Source organism: Nanorana parkeri, unplaced genomic scaffold (genome assembly GCF_000935625.1).
Source record: "Nanorana parkeri isolate BGI_ZX_2015 unplaced genomic scaffold, ASM93562v1 scaffold145, whole genome shotgun sequence".
NCBI classification, from domain to species: Eukaryota; Metazoa; Chordata; class Amphibia; order Anura; family Dicroglossidae; genus Nanorana; species Nanorana parkeri.
In genome coordinates this window covers 722,473-741,276 of record NW_017306413.1, presented here as the reverse complement: position 1 = coordinate 741,276, position 18,804 = coordinate 722,473, and the positions used below count along the sequence as shown (strand labels likewise).

The following is an 18,804-nucleotide window of genomic DNA, read 5'->3' as shown; positions in this document are numbered from 1 at the left end:
GGGGGGGGGGGGGGGGGGGGGAGCAGCAGGGGACACAGACCGACGCCCAGCAGGGAGGAGAGAAACTAGGGATGCACTGAATTTTTATCCGCATTTTCATCTGCTTTGGTACCATCAGCATTTTGCCCATAGTACCATTTTTGGCCCAAATATTTTGTCAGCTGAAAGTTCAGTACATCCCTAATCATATTCCTTATTACACCAACATGACTCCACTTTGGACCAGCAGCCATGGTTAGGTTGTGGATATATAATTTACCAGCATTGACAGTGTGTGTGTGCACGCTGCAGTTCAATGTTGTTCCAAACGTCCTCACCACAGATGAAGGCCTTTGGAGAATACCAGCCTAAAGCTTAAGGTTGGTTCCTAGCTCTTCAGCCAATCAGTGCACGCAAAAGCAACATCCAGACATGAATAGACAGCTAATCTTATGTCCATGTATATCTTTTTAAATAATAAGTCCCCATTCACACTGAGCGACATGAAAATCGCGTGAAAAAAGGGTCATGTAGGGGCGACAAGCTACCAGCGACGAGCTACAAGCGATATTGAGCGACGAGATGTGAACAGCTCCATTGAAATGGATTAGAGAAGCTACATAGAGCGATATCGCGTGGAAATATGAGCGATATCGCTGCAAAAATCGCTCGATAAATCGCTCAGTGTGGAAGGGGCCTTATGGTTTATTTTCACTTGCCCTTTCTTTTTTTTTTATAATAAACTGCAGCAGCCCCTGTACTAAAAGTTACACTGTCATACAGAACTGCAATGGAAACATCTCACAAAAAGAGAATAAAAAATGTACAAAATATTGTTCGCTTTACATATTCTTTAATTTTTGTCACAAGCCAAGTCATTGGGAACATTTTAGCTGAAGAGGTAGACCAGAATTGAAGCAAAGCTGCTTTCTGTAGCCAAGGTATGTATTTAATGAGTTATTACCTTTTAAAGACCAACACAAGTCTTGTAAAAATTATACAGATTAAGGGTGCAGTAAAATAGTAAGGGCTCAAAGTCATAACATTGGTTTGATTGTTAATGAAGCTGCCGTTCCCCTAAAATCAGCCCGACCCATGACAACTGCAGCCCCCAATCTCCACTGAATGACTACAACTTGGAAATCAGCAGGAAGTGTTAGAATTGCCGACCATAGTCAGGAAAAGGAAAAGAAAATGTGATAGAGGGGCACAGATGAGGCCTTTAGGTTAATAAAATATTTGAAGTGATAGGTATGCTACAGCACTTTTAAAATGGTGAATAGTCAATTATTTTGTAGCTAGTACAGGCATTCTTTTTTCAGCAAAAAGGGCAGTGTGTGTGTGTGTGTGTGTGTGTGTGTGTGTGTGTGTTTACATTTTAACCAATTTTCACTGAAATGTTAAGGGAAATAAATAAAAGGACAAGAAAAACAGAGCACAACAGAAACATGGACAACCTTACAATTCCTGGTCTCATTCTTTATCAGCAGCTTATTGTACAACACAGGTTTAACATAATACAGCAAACTATAGGTCCACTCTCATATAAATTGGAGTTCAGCACCCTAAAAGATCTCTCTGGTGACTTTTCTAGACATGAATCTGAAATGTCTGCTCTGTATAATATGTCACCTCTATTATTACTGAAATTTACTGGATGGCCCATGAGAGCGGCATAGCACACAAAGTGGTTTATTTTCTAACCGAGCAGAATTCAACTTTAATGAACTTCCTTCTATTGCCAGATAAATATTTCAATTATGAGGCTGAAACAATGCTCTTGGGTAAAAAGTGATCAATAAATGATAAATTACAATTTAACAGGATGGCTTGTGTCCAAGGTCTACGTCACTTTTCATCGAAGAGACTGTAGAGAAGGTAGTGAATAATACTTGGTGCCAAAAGGACTGTTCCGCCCAGCTTTGTGCCAGTTAACACCTAACAATTAAACTTCCTAATATCTCAGACAAAACAACGGCAACTTCCAATAAAGGCTTGATTTATAACTGCAGCATTTTGAAGTGGAACTTCTGCCAAAACATTTTCCTCTTTTGTTTTGGACGGAGAAATATTTCCAACAAGTACACAGGAAGGAACACCTTACAAAAGTGTAAATACTTCTCTGCGATTTGCATCCTTATATTGCAGTCTTTGAGAGATTCCGCTCCCCCCTAATTTTCTTTCCCCCTAGTGCCCACACAGGAAGCAAATGTAAGGTCTCTAGAAGGGACACAGACAACACAAAACCTGATAGAGGTTCTAAACCTTCTCATGTCGGTAAAAATGGGGGTGCTGGCTTAAGATTCACTTTATAAGGGTGTTTATAGTTTGAAATTAAACAAGCTGCCTCCCCATTGCCCTGCATACATTTTCTAATAAACTGTAATGTAAACAGCCTTTTTTTTTTTAAAGCTTCTATGCGGTCACGTGACCACAAAGCTCTGGCTCGGAGGACTTGGAAGGTTCCTGAATTCCACACAGCAGTGACTCCCATCTGCCGGCTGGAGAGAGTACACTTCCAGAAGCTGCACTGGCAGGATTTAGAGCCGGAGCTTCACAGTCACATTTGGGGCAATGGGGAGCACTGTGGAGGACACTTAAAAAGTTGGTTTAGCCATTCCTTCTACTTTGATTTGTATTAGAAGTAAATAAATGCAAATTAATTTATTATATAGAAAAGAATTTGCACAATTTAAAATCAGAGGGAGAAAAAAAAGCACATGGAAGGGGCTATTACATCTTATATGGAAACATTTTACTAGTTATCAATCAGCCAGTTGCAAATTTTGCCATTTGCAATGTATGGTATGTACTCATGAGAGACACTTATTTTAAAGTGACACTAAGCCCTCGTTCACACCTGAACGTTTTGTAGCGCGTTCCACGCTCGAAGAACGCTCTACAAAACGCTCAAAAATATAAATTGCATTGGAGTCAATGGACTCGTTCCCACCTTGCCGTATTTCCGCCCGTCCCGAACGCGCTACAAAACGGCCCGCGCCTGAAAAGGTCCCGGGACTACTTTGGGCCGTTTTGTAGGGCGTTTACCATTGGGATACTGCCAAGTAGCCTTTGGGGTCACGCGACTTTTTACCGCGAATCGCGGTAAAAAAAACTCGCGTGACAGACGCGCATATTACAATACGCCTAGGTGTGAATGGGGTGTAGATCCAATGTATCTTATTTGTGTATCACTCGGCTGTAGATCCTCAAATCATCTCTGAATTGGTGCTGACACTGTCCTTCCTTCTGGAGGGTGGCTACTTTGTTCCCCATGGCCCCTGTGTGTGTTGTAAAAGTAGTCACCACTCCAAGCTCACTCCTGTGATGCACTACATCTCAGTATAAATTAGTGAAATAAACGGGAGATAATAGTCTATCACAGGAGCGAGCTTGGAGTGGTGAATACTTTACAACACACACAGGGACCATGAGGAACAAAAGTACCCACCCTCCAGAAGGAAGGACCATTTAAAGACATTTAAATGTTTCCCCTTAAACAATTTGAGTGTTGCTTTAGCAGTATGCTTAGGGTTTCAGTCTCAAATCTCTGGCAGACAAACAGATTTCCCCTCAAGAATTTCCCTGTATTTAGCACCATCAATCATTCCTTCAATTCTGACCAGTTGCCCAGTTTGCCAGTCCCTGCTGATGGTGTTCTTGGGGTCATGAGGTGTGTTGTGTTTGTGCCAGACATAGCATTTTCCTTGAAAGCAGTTTTAGTCTTATCTGACCAGAGTACTTTCTTCCACATGTTTGGGAAGTCTCCCACTTGCCTTTTGGCAAACAGCAACCATTTGCTTATTTTTTCTCTCAAAGTAATGGCTTTTCTTCTGGCCACTCTTCCATGAAGGCCAGCTCTATGGAGTGTATGGTTTAAAGTTGTCCTATGGACACATACTCCAATCTCCGCTGCAAAGCTTTGAAGCTCCCTCAGGGTTATCATTGGTCTCTTTGTTGCCTCTCTGATTAATGTCCTCCTTGCCTGGTCCGTGAGTTTTGGTGGGCAGCCCCCTCTTGGCAGGTTTGTTGAGGTGCCATATTCTTTGCATTTTTTTAAAATAATGGATTGAATGGTACTCAGTGGGATGTTAAAAGTTTCGGTTATTCTGTTTTTTATAATCCAACCCTGATCTGTACTTCTCCACAACTTCATCCCTGACCTGTTTACAGAGATCCTTGGTTTCATCGTGCCGCTTGCTTGGTGATGCAGACTCTGGGGCTATTCAGAACAGTTGTGTGTGTGTATATATACTGAAGGCATCTACAAGGTTTAGGAGTGTGTCTATGGGAATGTTTGACTATTCTTCCCAGAAGCACATTTGTGAGGTCAGGTGCAGATATTGGACGAGAAGGCCTGACTCAGTCTCTGCTCTAATTCATCCCCAATGTGTTCTATCAGGTTGAGGTCAGGACTCTGTGCAGGACCATCAAGTTCCTCCACCCCAAACTCGCTCATCCATGTCTTTATGGACCTTGCTTTGTGCACTGGTGCGCAGTCATGTTGGAACAAGAAGGGGCCATCCCCAAACTGTTCCCACAAAGTTGGGAGCATGAAATTGTCCAAAATGTCTTGGAATGCTGATGCCTTAAGAGTTCCCTTCACTGTAACTAAGGGGCCAAGCCCAACCCCTGAAAAACAACCCCACACCATAATCCCCCCTCCACTAATCTTTACACTTGGCACAATGCAGTCAGGCAAGTACCGTTCTCCTGGCAACTGCCAAACCTAGACACATACATTGGATTGCCAGAGAAGCGTTATTCGTCACTCCATAGAACACGTCTCGACTTCTCTAGAGTCCAGTGGCGGCGTGCTTTACATCACTGCATCCGACGCTTTGCATTGCACTTGGTGATGTAAGACTTGGATGCAGCTGTTCGGCCATGGAAACCCATTCCATGAAGCTCTCTACGCCCTGTTGTTGTGCCAATCTGAAGGCCACATGAAGTTTGAAGGTCTGTAGCTTTTGAGCAGATAGTTGGCGACTTCTGCGCATTGTGCGCTACAGCATGTGCTGACCCCACTCTGTCATTTTACGTAGCCTACCACTTTGTGGCTGAGTTGCTGTTGTTCCCAGTTGCTTCCACTTTGTTATAATACCAGTAACAGGTGACCGTGGAATATTTAGTAGCAAGGAAATTTCACGGATGGACTTTTCATGGATGGTACCACGCTTGAATTCACTGAGCTCCTGAGAGCGACCCATTCTTTCACAAATGTTTGTAGAAGCGTCTGCATGTCTAGGTGCTTGATATTTTTTTTTACAACTGTGGCCATGGAGGTGATTGAAACAACTGAATCCAATGATTTGGACGGGTGTCCTAATACACACACACACACACACACACACACACAGTCTTTATTTAACTAATTATGTGACTTTTGCAGGCAAGTGGTTGCACCAGATCTTATGCAGGGGTTTTATAGCAAAGGGGTTTTCCATTCTTTATAATTTTTTTAGAACAAGTTATTTTCCTGATTTCACTTCACCATTTTGAAATATTTGTGTATGTCCATTGCAAGTAATCCAAATAAAAATCAAAATGCAACAAAAAATAGGAAAAATGAAAATGCCAAGGGAGTGAAAACTTTTGCAAGCCACTGTACTTTCTGGCTTTACTGCTCAGTAACTTCCCTGCTAACTAGCAGAGGCGATTACGCCAATACATTGTCCAATTAGTGGGCTGGAGGTGGCATATAGTTACATAGTATTTGAGGTTGAATAAAGACACATGTCCATCAAGTACAACCTAGTGTGTGTGTGTGTGTGTGTGTGTGTGTGTGTGTGTGTGTGTGTGTGTGTGTGTGTGTGTGTGTGTATAGATCCCTGAGTCATCTCGTTATTAGGGGTACTTGTACCCCTGTATATTACCGTTTCTCAGGAGATCGTCCAAAAGCTTCTTGAACAATTCCACACTATTAGCTGAAATCACAGCTTGTGGCAACGAGTTCCAGACCCTAACCGCGCGAACTGAGAAGAACCCCCTTCGCCTCTTGCGTTTGAATTTTTTTTCTACCAGTTTCAGGTGGTGGCCTCTAGTCTTTGTTACGGAATTAATCGTAAAGAGTTTGTTGCTAATGTCGCTATGACTATAGAACATTTAGTACATGAAAATCATGTCCCCCCTTAAGGAAGCTGAATTTCTGTACCAGGAAATAAGTGACACTTCTGACTGTGCAGAGTGATAGATGTGCATAAAGATGCGCTGTAGAGGATTAAAAATCTGTTATGCTCAGTCATTTATTTCAGTTAAATGTATCGTTTTACAAATACCAGTACTTTCCATGTATTTTATGTATTCTGCTAAGGTTAAAAAACAAACAAAAAAACAAATAGTGGTTGGATTAACTGAAATACACTTGATGCATTATAAACTGCCTGGAAATATACCGGACACGCTCTGATGTTTGCTAGAGGTGTCTGCAATGACTGGCCATACTGCCAACAGTGACACTACCTGAATTTACAACCACGGTATCCATCTCCGGCATTTACATATGCAATAAGCCAGCACTGCTTCCAAGATTTGCTTTAAGCGGAAAACAACCAGATGCTGGCAATAAAACAGGGCTTGGGGAGTTTGCATGCCTTCAGCTCTAAAGGTTTAAAGTTCATATCTGTTCATGTACTTACAGTAAGAAACATAAAAGTAGACGGAGTATACAATTTGCAGCAAAGAAACCACTGACACAGTTTGAGCTAATGCAGTGTTCTGTCTAACCAGAGCAAGAACCTACTAGCGGATATTTGCTAGTTCTGTCAGGTCATTTCCAATTGTTACCAACACACCTATGATCCTGTCTGATCATAAGTAATATGCGCTATGGGTGTTACATCAGGAAAAGCTTGGGAATACTGAGCTTTAATGTGTCAGTGCACCTTCAGTTCCAATTCACTCATTCAGCAAGTTGAATAGAAATGAGAGAGCACTACTTTTACCGTAGTACCCGCTTATCGACCAGAAATGAAATTTTTCATTCATTTTAATAAAGCACTTAACTTGCATAGGGAAAGGGGGAAGGGGTAGAAACGGTGTTAAATAGAGAGTGCCACACCCCTGGTTTTATATTGCAAAAAAAGTTGTTGTTTTTTGGAGATTGGGGTTTTTTAGGCACTCAAGACAAAGGTTGATATAAAAATTATAACTTTTATTAAATACATGATTAAAAAGACGAGCTCATATTATCAAAGAGAAAAACAACTCAAGAGGAACACCTACGAGCTCCACCAGAATCCTGAATTGTGGCTAATTATAGTCACATAGATATATTGGTGAATTCATACAGACAAATTTCAATTGTAGGTCGCACCCCCTACAGTGTGGTTGACATTATCTAATTGACTAAACAGCTAATTAGTTTATTTATTATGTTTTCCGTGTGATCAGATCGGAACAAAAGATGGAGTTATTGTTAGATGTTTATGACCATCCGTTTCATCTAGGTGTATTAGGTATGGCTCGTAGAGACAGATAATTTGTTATATAAAGTTGGTTCAAAAATTATACTATCCTAACAATAATCTATTCTCTTAGTTGAGTCAATTGACAATGTCAACCATTGACAGTCATTAGTGCGTTGATTCGTATTGAATTTTATACATGATCTCAGAAAAAAATGTGTAGTCTCGCAGTTTTTGATTCAGGAGACGGGAACCGGTGGAGTAACGACCAGTTCTCCACCACGGTCGTTACTCCACCAGTATTTAATAAAAGTTATAATTTTTATATCAACCTTTGTCTTGAGTGCCCAAAAAACCCCAATCTCCAAAATACCCCCTTTTTTGCTTAATAAAGCACTTGTGAACACCCTTCTACTGAAAGATTTCTCTGGCTACAAAGACAATGGCTGTGGCCAGCATTCTGCTATATACTAAGTTATAGCATATAGGCCTGTCCTCAATTTCATTTTATGAATTTACTCAAAAGTATACAGTCCATTTGGCTAAATTCAACAAAATGTATCACAAACCTTTATGCTGTAAACAGACTAATGCTGGAAAAATTAATTTCACTGGGAACAGTTTCACTGTGTCAGTTGTTACCAAGTTAAAGAGTAACATCACTTAATATAAAAATCCCCAAATCTTTAAAAAAATAATTTAATTTAAATTCTATATTTATATCTATCTATCTATCTATATCTCATAAATAATTGTCACGCAAGCCATTTTGTAATTTAATGTTATAAAAATGTAACTTCCATTTAAAACTGTAGCCGCTGTAATGTTCTTAAACTGTCAAAAACATTCAATGCTATATGGCGATCTGGAGGCTAGGGCTGCAACAACTAATCGACATAATCGATTATAATCGATTGAAAAAGTTGTCAACTTTTTCAATAATCGATTAATCGGCTTCCGATCAGTTGGCCCTGTTCACGGCTCCACACAAGCTGTGCGCCGCACCTCCTCCCCACCTCACACTCGCCGCTGCCAGACCCGCCTGCATCCACGCTCTTTACGCCGCACCTCCTCCCCGCCTCACATTCACCGCCGATCGGCACAGGGACGCGGGGCGATGTAGTAAGGAGGTGCAGGTGTGGGGGGATGACAGCCGCTGATAGACAGGTCCGATCTCAGAAGCAAGTTGCTGGAAGACTGTGCTCAGGTATGCCTGCACTTTCCCACACATGGTGCTCTATAATGTATTGCTGGGATTTGTATTCCTCTATAGCTGATGGTACATTGTGCTGTATATTATACAGCGCAATGTACCATCAGCTATAGAGGAATACAAATCCCAGCGATACATTATACACTGTATGTATAATGTATTGCTGGGATTTGTTGTATCCCTGGTATATAGCTGGTGATATTCTGCACTGCACTGTATAGAGGACTACAAATCAAGGAATAATACATTATACAGCGCAATGCGGAATACCACCAGCTATAGAGGACTACAAAACCCAGCAACAGTACATTATACAGCGCAATGCAGAATACCGCCAGCTATAATGTACTATTGCTGAGATTTGTTGTAGTCCTCTATAGCTGGTGAAATTCTGCATTGCTCTGTATAATGTACTATTGCTGGGATTTGTAGTCCTCTATAGTCGGTGCCATTCTGCATTCATTGCTGTATAATTTTACACTTTCCTTTTCACTATATTGCACACCACACTATTTTTTTTCTTTTTTACTTCCACCGCTCCAAGCTTGCTCCTGTGATGGAGTGCAATCTCAATACAAGCTAGTAGTCCATCACTGGAGCCATTTTTTACATTTTATTTTATTATTTATCCGATTAACTGATTAATCGAACTTAATAATCGGCTAACTAATCGATTTTGAAAATAATCGTTAGCTGCAGCTCTACTGGAGGCGTTCCATACACAGTTGGCGTACAGAACACCCCGAGAAATCCAATTTCCTGCTTCTGTGATTGGCTGACAGATTTTCACAGAGGTCTGCACTAAAATACAAGTATACTTTTTGGCACCCCTTGCAATAGGTGCAATTGGTGAGATACTCCCCAAGGGTTCATTACTACTAAAGGGATGCTGACACTGCACCTTTCTCCATTACAGGCAGGAAGCCCACCAGCTGATAATGAACCCAGACCCTCCCATTCATGGATCAGTTTGGAGAGGGCATGCTGCAACAAACAGCTTTTCCTTCAGAACAGAAACAGGTAGGAAACTGCAACAAAAAAAACTGTAATGTACACAGATCACCCAGAGAGGATTGATTTATTCTAAACAAAAATGGAATTGCTCTTTAAACAAACCTACTGAAAACATTTCCTAGACTTACTTGGTAATCCTATCAATATTGGCAATCTGCTTCTGGTTTCGAATCACTTCTATAGCCGTCCATAAGTCCTGAATGACTTTTGTATCTCCTTGTCGCCTCTTTGTTACACGTGCCATGCTCTTCTCGGGCTTCATCAGGCTGCAAAACAGTGAAGTCAAGAAAAAAACATTAAGAAGGTATTCTAATACAGCCCTAAATAAAATACATTGAGGGACATCAACACAGACGCGCTCCATTACCAAATGTCACACCAAGGCAATGTGTGCAAATCAGTCGCAGTTCATTAATACATTTTGCAGCTGAATAACTGCGAGCGTCGCACCACTTTGGGAATGTCCATTCTTCAAATATCTGCTTGTTGTCAAACATATGGCAAATGTTATTAACTAGATTGCGGCAGAATGAACACACCGATCTGTTGTATAATTAAGAAGTGTTGTGAACCCCTATTTAAGCAGCAATACAAATTACTGGAAAATCAGTAAATGCTTCTCTGTCCATTTTTTTATGTTTGAAACAAATTGGGATGAGTTAGAGATCTGTAACAAATCTGTCACACTTTTGCAAAATGTGACAAATCAACTGTAAAGCAATGCAACATTTATTGCACTAAAAGCAACATCACGATCAGTCACAAGTCTGCAACAGATTCTGAAACTGTGGCATGTTACTGGATGCAACTGGTGAAACTTTACTGATAACTGTCCCCTAGTGCAGTTTAATCGTCCCGACATCTTGTAGACATGTATAACCATTTCAATATATTTCAACATTTTTCTTTCTAGAAATACATTTTGAGGTCAGTTTTATTTAAGTTTTATCATTTGCTAAGGCTAGGTTGACACCCAGGACGCACGATCGTGTGCTAGTGTACACAGCCCCATTGATTTCAATGGGGTGACATCTGCGCGGCAAGTCGCTAAAAAAAAAGAAAAAAAAGGTACAAGTACCTTTTTTTGCGACGCACGGCTTTTTTTTTTTTATAGCCGCGATCGTGTTCACTTGCACGGGCGGAATTGCGGCTCTATATAGATATAGATATAGAGATATCTATATCTATATAGATATCTCTATATCTATATATATCTATATAGATATAGAGATATCTATATAGATACATATATCTATCTATATAGATATATACATATACACACACACTTTCTTTGTACCCCCTTGTAGCTATCGGAAGTTCCCCTGGGGTACATATACTCCTGGTTCAGAACTTGTATTCTAAGATATCATTTTACAATCAGTCCCCGCATCAACAACTTTTCTGTCATGAAAGCAATGGCTGGAGCTGAGAGAGGAAGCAAGAACATCAACATGGACAATTGCCAACAAACTCATGATGAGTTGTAAGCATGTGTTGGGGTCCTCCAAAAACAAGACATCTATGCAAATATTTACAGAATCTTTGTGATGTTGCCGGCATCTCTTCCTTCATCTCTGTGAAATATGTTTATTTGCAATAAGCTTAAGAATCTGCAGTTTGCAGAGCAGACAAGCCATTGCAAACAAGCGTTTTCTTCTCTGTGTGTTTGGCAAATCAGAGGACACCTCTCCTGCTTCATCTCAAATGACCAGGTTCCCAGTAAATGAAAGGGGTTACAGTTAGAGAATCCCTTTAACAACTGTTTATATGTAAATAAAATAAACCCCAAAACAGCCAGCACAGAGCATGTATATATACACGAGGGCAAATATCTTAGGTTCTGACAAACATATGAGAATTTAGACACGTTCCTGTAATTGTGAACAGAATAGACTCCGTAATGTGCGTTTTAGATTCAGAGGCCTTAAAGTGATTAACCACAAAGATAGCTGTGGTGTTGAGTGCACAGTCCTTACTTTTTAGTAGTCTTGCTCTTTGATGTAAAAAAAGATAGATATCAACAGGAAACTTTGAGAGTCAAAGCGCTAGAAAACAGTCTGTATCAGTAGAGTACAAAATATGACATGTGGTTGCTTCCTAATGTGACTTTACTGGCTAGCTCAGCTTTTCACAAAGAGCAAAAACCCTGTAAGCACAAGAATGATGAACAGATAATAAACGTGCACTTTCCCCATCAACGACCACAGGAAAGCTCAGCTCACTAGTAGCTTTAGCACTGACTAAGGAAGAAGTCACGTTAGTGGGGGGGGGCAGACATATGGGGGCTGCCATTGCTAACTTTTTAAAAAGAGCAGACTCTTGGCCTGTCAGCCTGATCTTGGCATCACTACTAAATGGGTCACTTACCTAGAACTAGCACACGTAGGTCAATGTGGGGCAAATTTACAGTACTTTTATTATTAAATACATTTAACTATTTGGTCACAAGTCAAATATCTAGGTAGCAATTCCCCTCCCTTGATGGACTCTGGACTTTCAAAAATTGGCGTTAAGTATACCACCATCTTAGATGTTCCATCAGCAGTGTTAGGTGGGTGCAAGCTATCATTTACGAAGTGAGTCATTGTCTGGCTCTGACTGCACTCAAGCAAATAATTTGAAATGTTTATTCTCTAGGTAACTGAGACTTAGGAGTGAGGTATGCAGCCAGGTGGAGAGCTCTGGACATAGGGGGGAGTGGAAACCTCTAACGCCTTGGGGAACTGTTGAAACCTGCATATCACAATACAGATTTGTTTTAATAACAAATACACAATATATTCGTATCATCAAGACGCCTACGGTTTCCTTTTTCCTGCCGAGCGCATTTATTGTCTTCACCAGGCATATTCAGTAAAGTGTACTTAAAGATTGATTTTATTTTTGCATATGCCGTTTTGATTAATAAATCAACATTCTTTACATACTTAAGTCTTAGCTATAATTGTTGTCCAGAGATCACAGAAGTAAGCATCAGACACGGCATTTAAAAAGTAGCAGTGCCTCCCCTAACTAAAGTCCTTTATTTAAAGTGACACTAAACTCAGGACTTAATGACATTAAAGTCAAAAGGATTTTAAGCTATTTCAAATGCTGTTTGAATCACTTACAATGGATGCTGATCCTTGATGTTTAAAAGCTTTAGTTTCCTGCAGAATCAGCTGGTCTCCTGAGCACTGGTCCTGACTTCCTGTTTTAGAGTGACTCCTTTCTCAAGCAGAGTGCTATGCAGTCACCATTCTGTGTGCTAGTAAGCAGTGCAAAATCACAGCAAATTAAGCTACCCCCCTCCTACAAGCTAAGTAGATGAACAGTTGCTGGAGTCTGCACTGTCCTTTGTGATCTTGTAATGGACAGGAAGTTCAGGGAAATTGAGCTGAGAGACTTGGAAGCAGCTGTTTAGAAACATGATGATTGTAAGTGTTTGGGCAAAAATGTAAAGCAATGCTGTGCTGGGCAATGTATAGTTGTTTGATCTAGATTCATTATTGAAAAAAGGTTTGAGAATTTGATACTACTTTACATTTTAAAATGCATTCAAATCCCCTAAATATTAACAAAACTGGACTTTGAGCATCGCTCGGCTGTAGATTCTCTGAATTGGTGCTGACACTGTCCTTCCTTCTGGAGGGTGGCTACTTTTGTTCTCCATGGTCACTGTGTGTGTTGTAAAGTAGTCACCGCTCCAAGCTCTCTCCTGTGATGGACTACAATCTCAGGTTTAGTTTACTAATTTGTATTGAAGTTATTGTCCATCACAGAAGTACATTATTTTTAATAGTTAAGGTACTTGAATGTATTGTGAAGATGTAACTCCTGAGTGTCGTTAGCTTAAACACCCCACCTGGGATCCACCTACATTCCTACAACAACAAAAAAATGTTACTTTGGCAAAGATTGGGCTGGCATCCCAATGTTGGGGTGCATGTTACTGTGCTTTGATTTTCTTTAAGGCAGTCAAATTAATCTGAGTGGGCTTCCTAACACAACAAAGCAGGTACAAGCACTATGCTTAGTGGTCTGCTGCAACACATATCTATTAGCAAGGTGCATTGGAACGTCATTCAGAATGAATGGCATCACACCAAGGCATATTACCTCTGCGCAATGATGTGAACAGGGCCTTAAGCTGGGTACACACGAAGCAAGTTTCTGTTGGTGACCCCAACATGTTGTAAAATGTCCGGCTGAATGGTGCTTGCAGCAGTAATACAATGGAAACAGGGGGGAAACAGTGTTCAGCATGGCTGGAGGAATCTGCTATATTTTTTTTGTTCAGCCTGAAGGTTGAATGAAATAAAATAAGAACAATAAGAACAATGTAAACCCTACTTTAGGCTAGGCACACTTGGGCAGATATTTCTCTCATAATGACAGGCAGGGAGTCATCTGCTCCTTGTTCTCAGTGCCAGGACCCATTGCTGTGTTTAGTGTGATTCGCTTGCCAGTGCATGCAAGGTTGCTCCCACTTGTCACAGAGAAGATTTTTGTTCCAACAAATTCCTTCATTATTAGCACCTCCTAGGGTTACCTTAAAATGGCTAGATCCTGAGCACTGCATTGGCCTTGTGGGTCACAATGCACAGTGGGGATAGGGAATACGCTTCAACAAGCAATCAAGTCCTTGTCAAATGCAGCAGAAAAAAAAAGCAACAATTGGATTTGTATTAAAAGGAAAGACAACAACTGGACTGCAAGGGGGTGTACCTGCGCTGCCAAGTATCACTGTTAAGCCCTCTGAGCGTGCTCATCAATGAAACCTCAAAGAAAGAGGGTGCACACCTGATGACTTACCTCCCCTCCACTCTTCACAACATGAAGCCCAACATCGAGAGTGCAAGCTTACTTTACAGTTTAAATCATAAACTCCTATTAGCTCCATTGAACAACATTTTCCTGTTCCATTTTGTTACAGTGGACCCCAAAATCTATATAAATACACCACTGAAATATGAGGGCTGTTTAAGACCCCGTTCACACTTGCGTCTGGGGCAGTCTCATAAATTGCTTTTTTGAGAATCATGCGAACAGCTGCAGATGAAAAACTCTATACAAAAGAAATGACAGCTTGAAGGACCACTCATGTAATCAGACATGCAGCGATGACCTGCGCACAACCGGCCCTTGATGCAAACAGTTCGTGAATGGGACCTTAACTGCCGAAGGATTTGTTAATCATTGCACCCACCACCCCAGACACCATAGCCAGGGCTGACACCACCACTGCAGCAGACACAACCCCAACCGGCTACCTGAGCAATGATGCAGCAGCCCACTGATGATGCCATCCATCTCCTTTCGCTTCCTGTCAGAATGATCATTGGTCAGCACATGTGCACAGCTGCAGAACACGATTGGCCCCTAGCCACTTGGTGCACACAAAGAAGATTTATATCCATTGTGGCTACTGAGGAATATACTGTATTTAAAAGAAAGTATTTGCTCCCAGAGTTCAGCTATAATTATGCAGTAGTATGAATCAGTGTTTTTATATCTGCCTGAAATTCAGCTTTAAGTGAGTTGGTCTGTAATTATTATTATTTTTATACAGGATTTATATAGCGCCAAAAGTTTGTGCAGCGCTTTACACTATAAGGAAGACATTACAATCACAATACAAGACAAGATGGTAAGGAGGGCTCTGCCGGTGAGAGCTTACAATCAAAAGGGATGGGGAAAATAATAGAGACAATGACAGAAGAACAGAAAAGGACTGATCAAAGCAATGAGTGCACTCAACAAATAAACAATTATTCTAAATGTGTGCTTACATGAGGTTTAATCAATAAAGAGAATGATAATTACCCTTTTTACTGGTTCATGCAGAGACAGAGGAATCAATCACTGGGAGAAAGCTGATCCTGTGGATGAAGAGGGTGATGGTGTAAATGGAAATCTAACAATGATGAACAGAAATGATCATCTTCAGCGTTACAGATGTGTAAAACAACTGGGCGCGACAGCTACGACACACACAAAAAGCAGCACATGGGATTTGTTATGCAATGCAGAGTACACACAATAATGCAAAAAACACAATCACCACAAACTGAATACATTCTAGAGCAGCGTCAGACAAGTAGTTAGGTAGCTTCAAATTTGGCCCCAGACTGCTGCTAGGCTGGCCCACAATATTTCTTAATTAAAATGGCCAAATAATGACATTGTATTGCATGTTGTTTTGGCTCTACAGTATAATCCTCAGCACAACTCCAATAGAGCAACATTGAATCCACCGATATATCGGCCAAAAGTGCCATTTTCTGGCCGGTACAGCGGTGCATCCATTCTTTCTCTCCTCCCTGCTGGGCGCTGCTCTGTGTCCCAGCGGGGAGGAGAGAAACTGTCACAGGCGGCCGAGCGCTGCGAGCGGCCAGCATCTCTCCTCCCCGCACTGCTCAGCCTCCTGTCACAGATTGGCAGAGCGGTGTGAGCAGAGACAGCCAGCGCCATCTCAGTAGGCTGAGCGATCCTCCCTACACCGCTCACTCAGCCTCCTGTGACAGCGTGTCAGGATGGAGAGTGAGGTACAAACACTCAGTGATCGCTGAGTGTTTGTAAATAATTGACATAGTATGGTTACTATATCCTCTATTATGAATGAATGGGAAGTGATCTACATCACCTCCTGTTCATTCATAGTTGTGGTTATAGTAAACACAATGTTCTCAAGTTATGAATGAACAGGAACACTCAGTATAGAGGATTCCTGTTCATTTAGAACAGAGCCTTCAGAAAAAGAGATTGAAGACTCTGTCCTCAATCTCTTTTTCTATTTTAAAAAGGGAAAATATCAGGGGTCTGTTTAGACCCCTAATATTTCCTCGAAGCCCCTAAAAGTAAATGTAAAAAATAGAAATATTTAATAAATGAATACAAATAAATATAAAAAAATCTAAAAAGGTTTATAAAAATTTTTTTTTTTGAAAAAGTTAAAATAAAAAAAATTTTTGTTTGACTTTTTTATTTTATTTTGGTTTCGCAATTTTTTTTATTTCAGTGCACCTCTAGTCTAAACTACTACAATATACACCTCTAGGACACCGGCTTGCACCATCTGTGCCAAATGATCCAGAAGCAAATGTCCTGTGTAAATATTGACCATGCTGCAAGTTTTTCTTTCGTCACAACTTTTTTACAAAACATATGTGCTGCAAAAACAGCGCCCTCCATATCTGAAATAAGCACCTGAGCTTACTCTGCTGCATTAGGAGAGTACAAAGATACCACTTTCCAATGCCTCCTCCCCTCAGGCTTGGGAAGGCATGCTATCAGTAGTAATATACAAGAGCTGAGCTCCTCCCTGGCTATGACAAACCTCCATCCCAGCCACCCAGGCCCAGGATTACTTGTTACAGAGAATGTAAAAGCCTCATTAATGTATTTTAGATACATAGCGTATTTGCCGGCATATAAGGCGACTGGGCGTATAAGACGACCCCCTAATTTTTCTGTTAAAACACAGGTATTGGGCTATACTCGTCGTATAAGACGAGTATAGCCCAAAATAATGTTTAAATACGCCCACTAACCTCCATGGCGGCATTCCAGAGTGTGGCTCTGGGTTAATTTTCAGTACCATAAGCGGTAACCTCGGAGCCACACTCGGGATTACAGTCTCTTACCTGGTCCACGATCCCCGCTGTGTCCTCCGTCATCTGGGTTCCGTCCCTTGCGAGTGTCCGCGTCGCAGGGGGGGCGGGAATTTTAAAAGTAAAAAAAATATATAAAAAATAAAATAATCAGACCGCCAGGGAGGCTAATCTGTCAGCCCGCTGGATGTGCGGTAATACTGTATGTACGGTATCATTGGCTACATACAGTATACCGTGCTGAGCCAATCACGGCAGGCTTTGTATTCATTAATAGAATACATCGCTCGCCGTGATTGGCTCAGCACGGTATACTGTATGTAGCCAATGATACCGTACATACAGTATTACCGCACATCCAGCGTATAAGACGACCCCAGATTTTCGGGGGATGTTTTTAAGTCTAAAAACTTGTCTTATATGCCAGCAAATACGGTAGATGAAAAAGATCAGCTTAACATTATTATACCTAGAGATGCGCCTACCAGTATCGATATTGGGCATTTTCACGAGTACTCGTATTTTGAAAATGCCCTGATACTACTCGCCGATACGGGCACTTAATTTTTTTAAATAGATTCAGCTGCTGTAAGGTCCTGCATTTGCTGGGGGCCTCATGGCAGCCTTGTGGGGACCTTGCGGCGGCTGTTTACAGCATCGGTCCGGCCGCAGATCTCCTCCTAATTCCTGCTGCCTGCACACCCATTGTGAGACCTGGCACAGCACTGGGGAGTCCCGCACCCGCTCGCACAGCCCTGGAGAGAACCACAGCCGCCCGCACAGCCCTGGTGAGCAGCACAAAGTATGTAGCTTCATATTATTCTTCATTGCTGGCATTTGTAGTCCTCTATAGCGGGTGGTATTATTCTGCATTGCTGTATAATGTATTGAAGAGATTTGTAGTCCCTCTACAGCTTGGAGTCAGTAGCAGAACTAGCAGTGTCGCAGCTGGGACCTGGCTCTGGCGCTCCACCACTGTCCTAAAATCATTAGTATGCATTGTTTTAGAAAAACTGTCATATGACACATATGACAAAAAAAAAAAAAAAGGTAGCCGCAAGGACTTGAGGAAAACGTATCGGTACTTGTATTTGTTCTTGAAAAAATGGTATCAGTGCATCCTTAATTATAGCCAAATGTTGTGAGATATGTAGACTGACACTGCTACACTCCTTCTGAAAATGCTAGTTTTCTGGCTGCTGCTTCTGAATCACATGCCTGGATTAAGCACAAAGACAATGTTTTTTGACTCAATGGCTGCTTGCTTATTCTAAAGCATAGTTTGAAAAGGTGGACAAGAAACAGATTCAAAAAGGAGGCCAGAAACTGTGGCCAATATATTTATTTTATTAAAACTAAAATATTTTTAAGTACCTTGCGTCTATGTAGATTTTATAATTATCTTTGTACTTGGGGCAGCCATGTATAAGCAGGCTTTGCTTTCTTCTATCGCACAACAGGGTATGACTAAAAACACCAGACTCGCCACAGTGCATAATAATGACAAACAGCCACAATGCACCAAGACGCAAGAGAGCATGTCACCTTTGCTTGACATGGAAGTGACACATTGGAGTTCAGAACATATATGTGTATTCAT

The 18,804-nt window shown here is 41.2% G+C and overlaps 1 protein-coding gene across 5 annotated transcripts in view; it reads right to left on the bottom strand.

The window, feature by feature from the left end:
• Positions 1–18,804, bottom strand: part of ZMYND11 (zinc finger MYND-type containing 11) — a 74,338-nt gene that overhangs the window by 41,098 nt on the left and 14,436 nt on the right. For 3 of the 5 annotated variants that reach the window (XM_018554182.1, XM_018554183.1, XM_018554184.1), the window contains exon 2: positions 9,741–9,878. In XM_018554182.1, coding sequence (XP_018409684.1) covers positions 9,741–9,878 — 138 coding nt within the window. Of the gene's footprint in view, positions 1–9,740; positions 9,881–15,413; positions 15,474–18,804 lie in introns of all 5 variants that reach the window. The other 2 variants (XM_018554186.1, XM_018554185.1) reach the window with 2 other exon arrangements.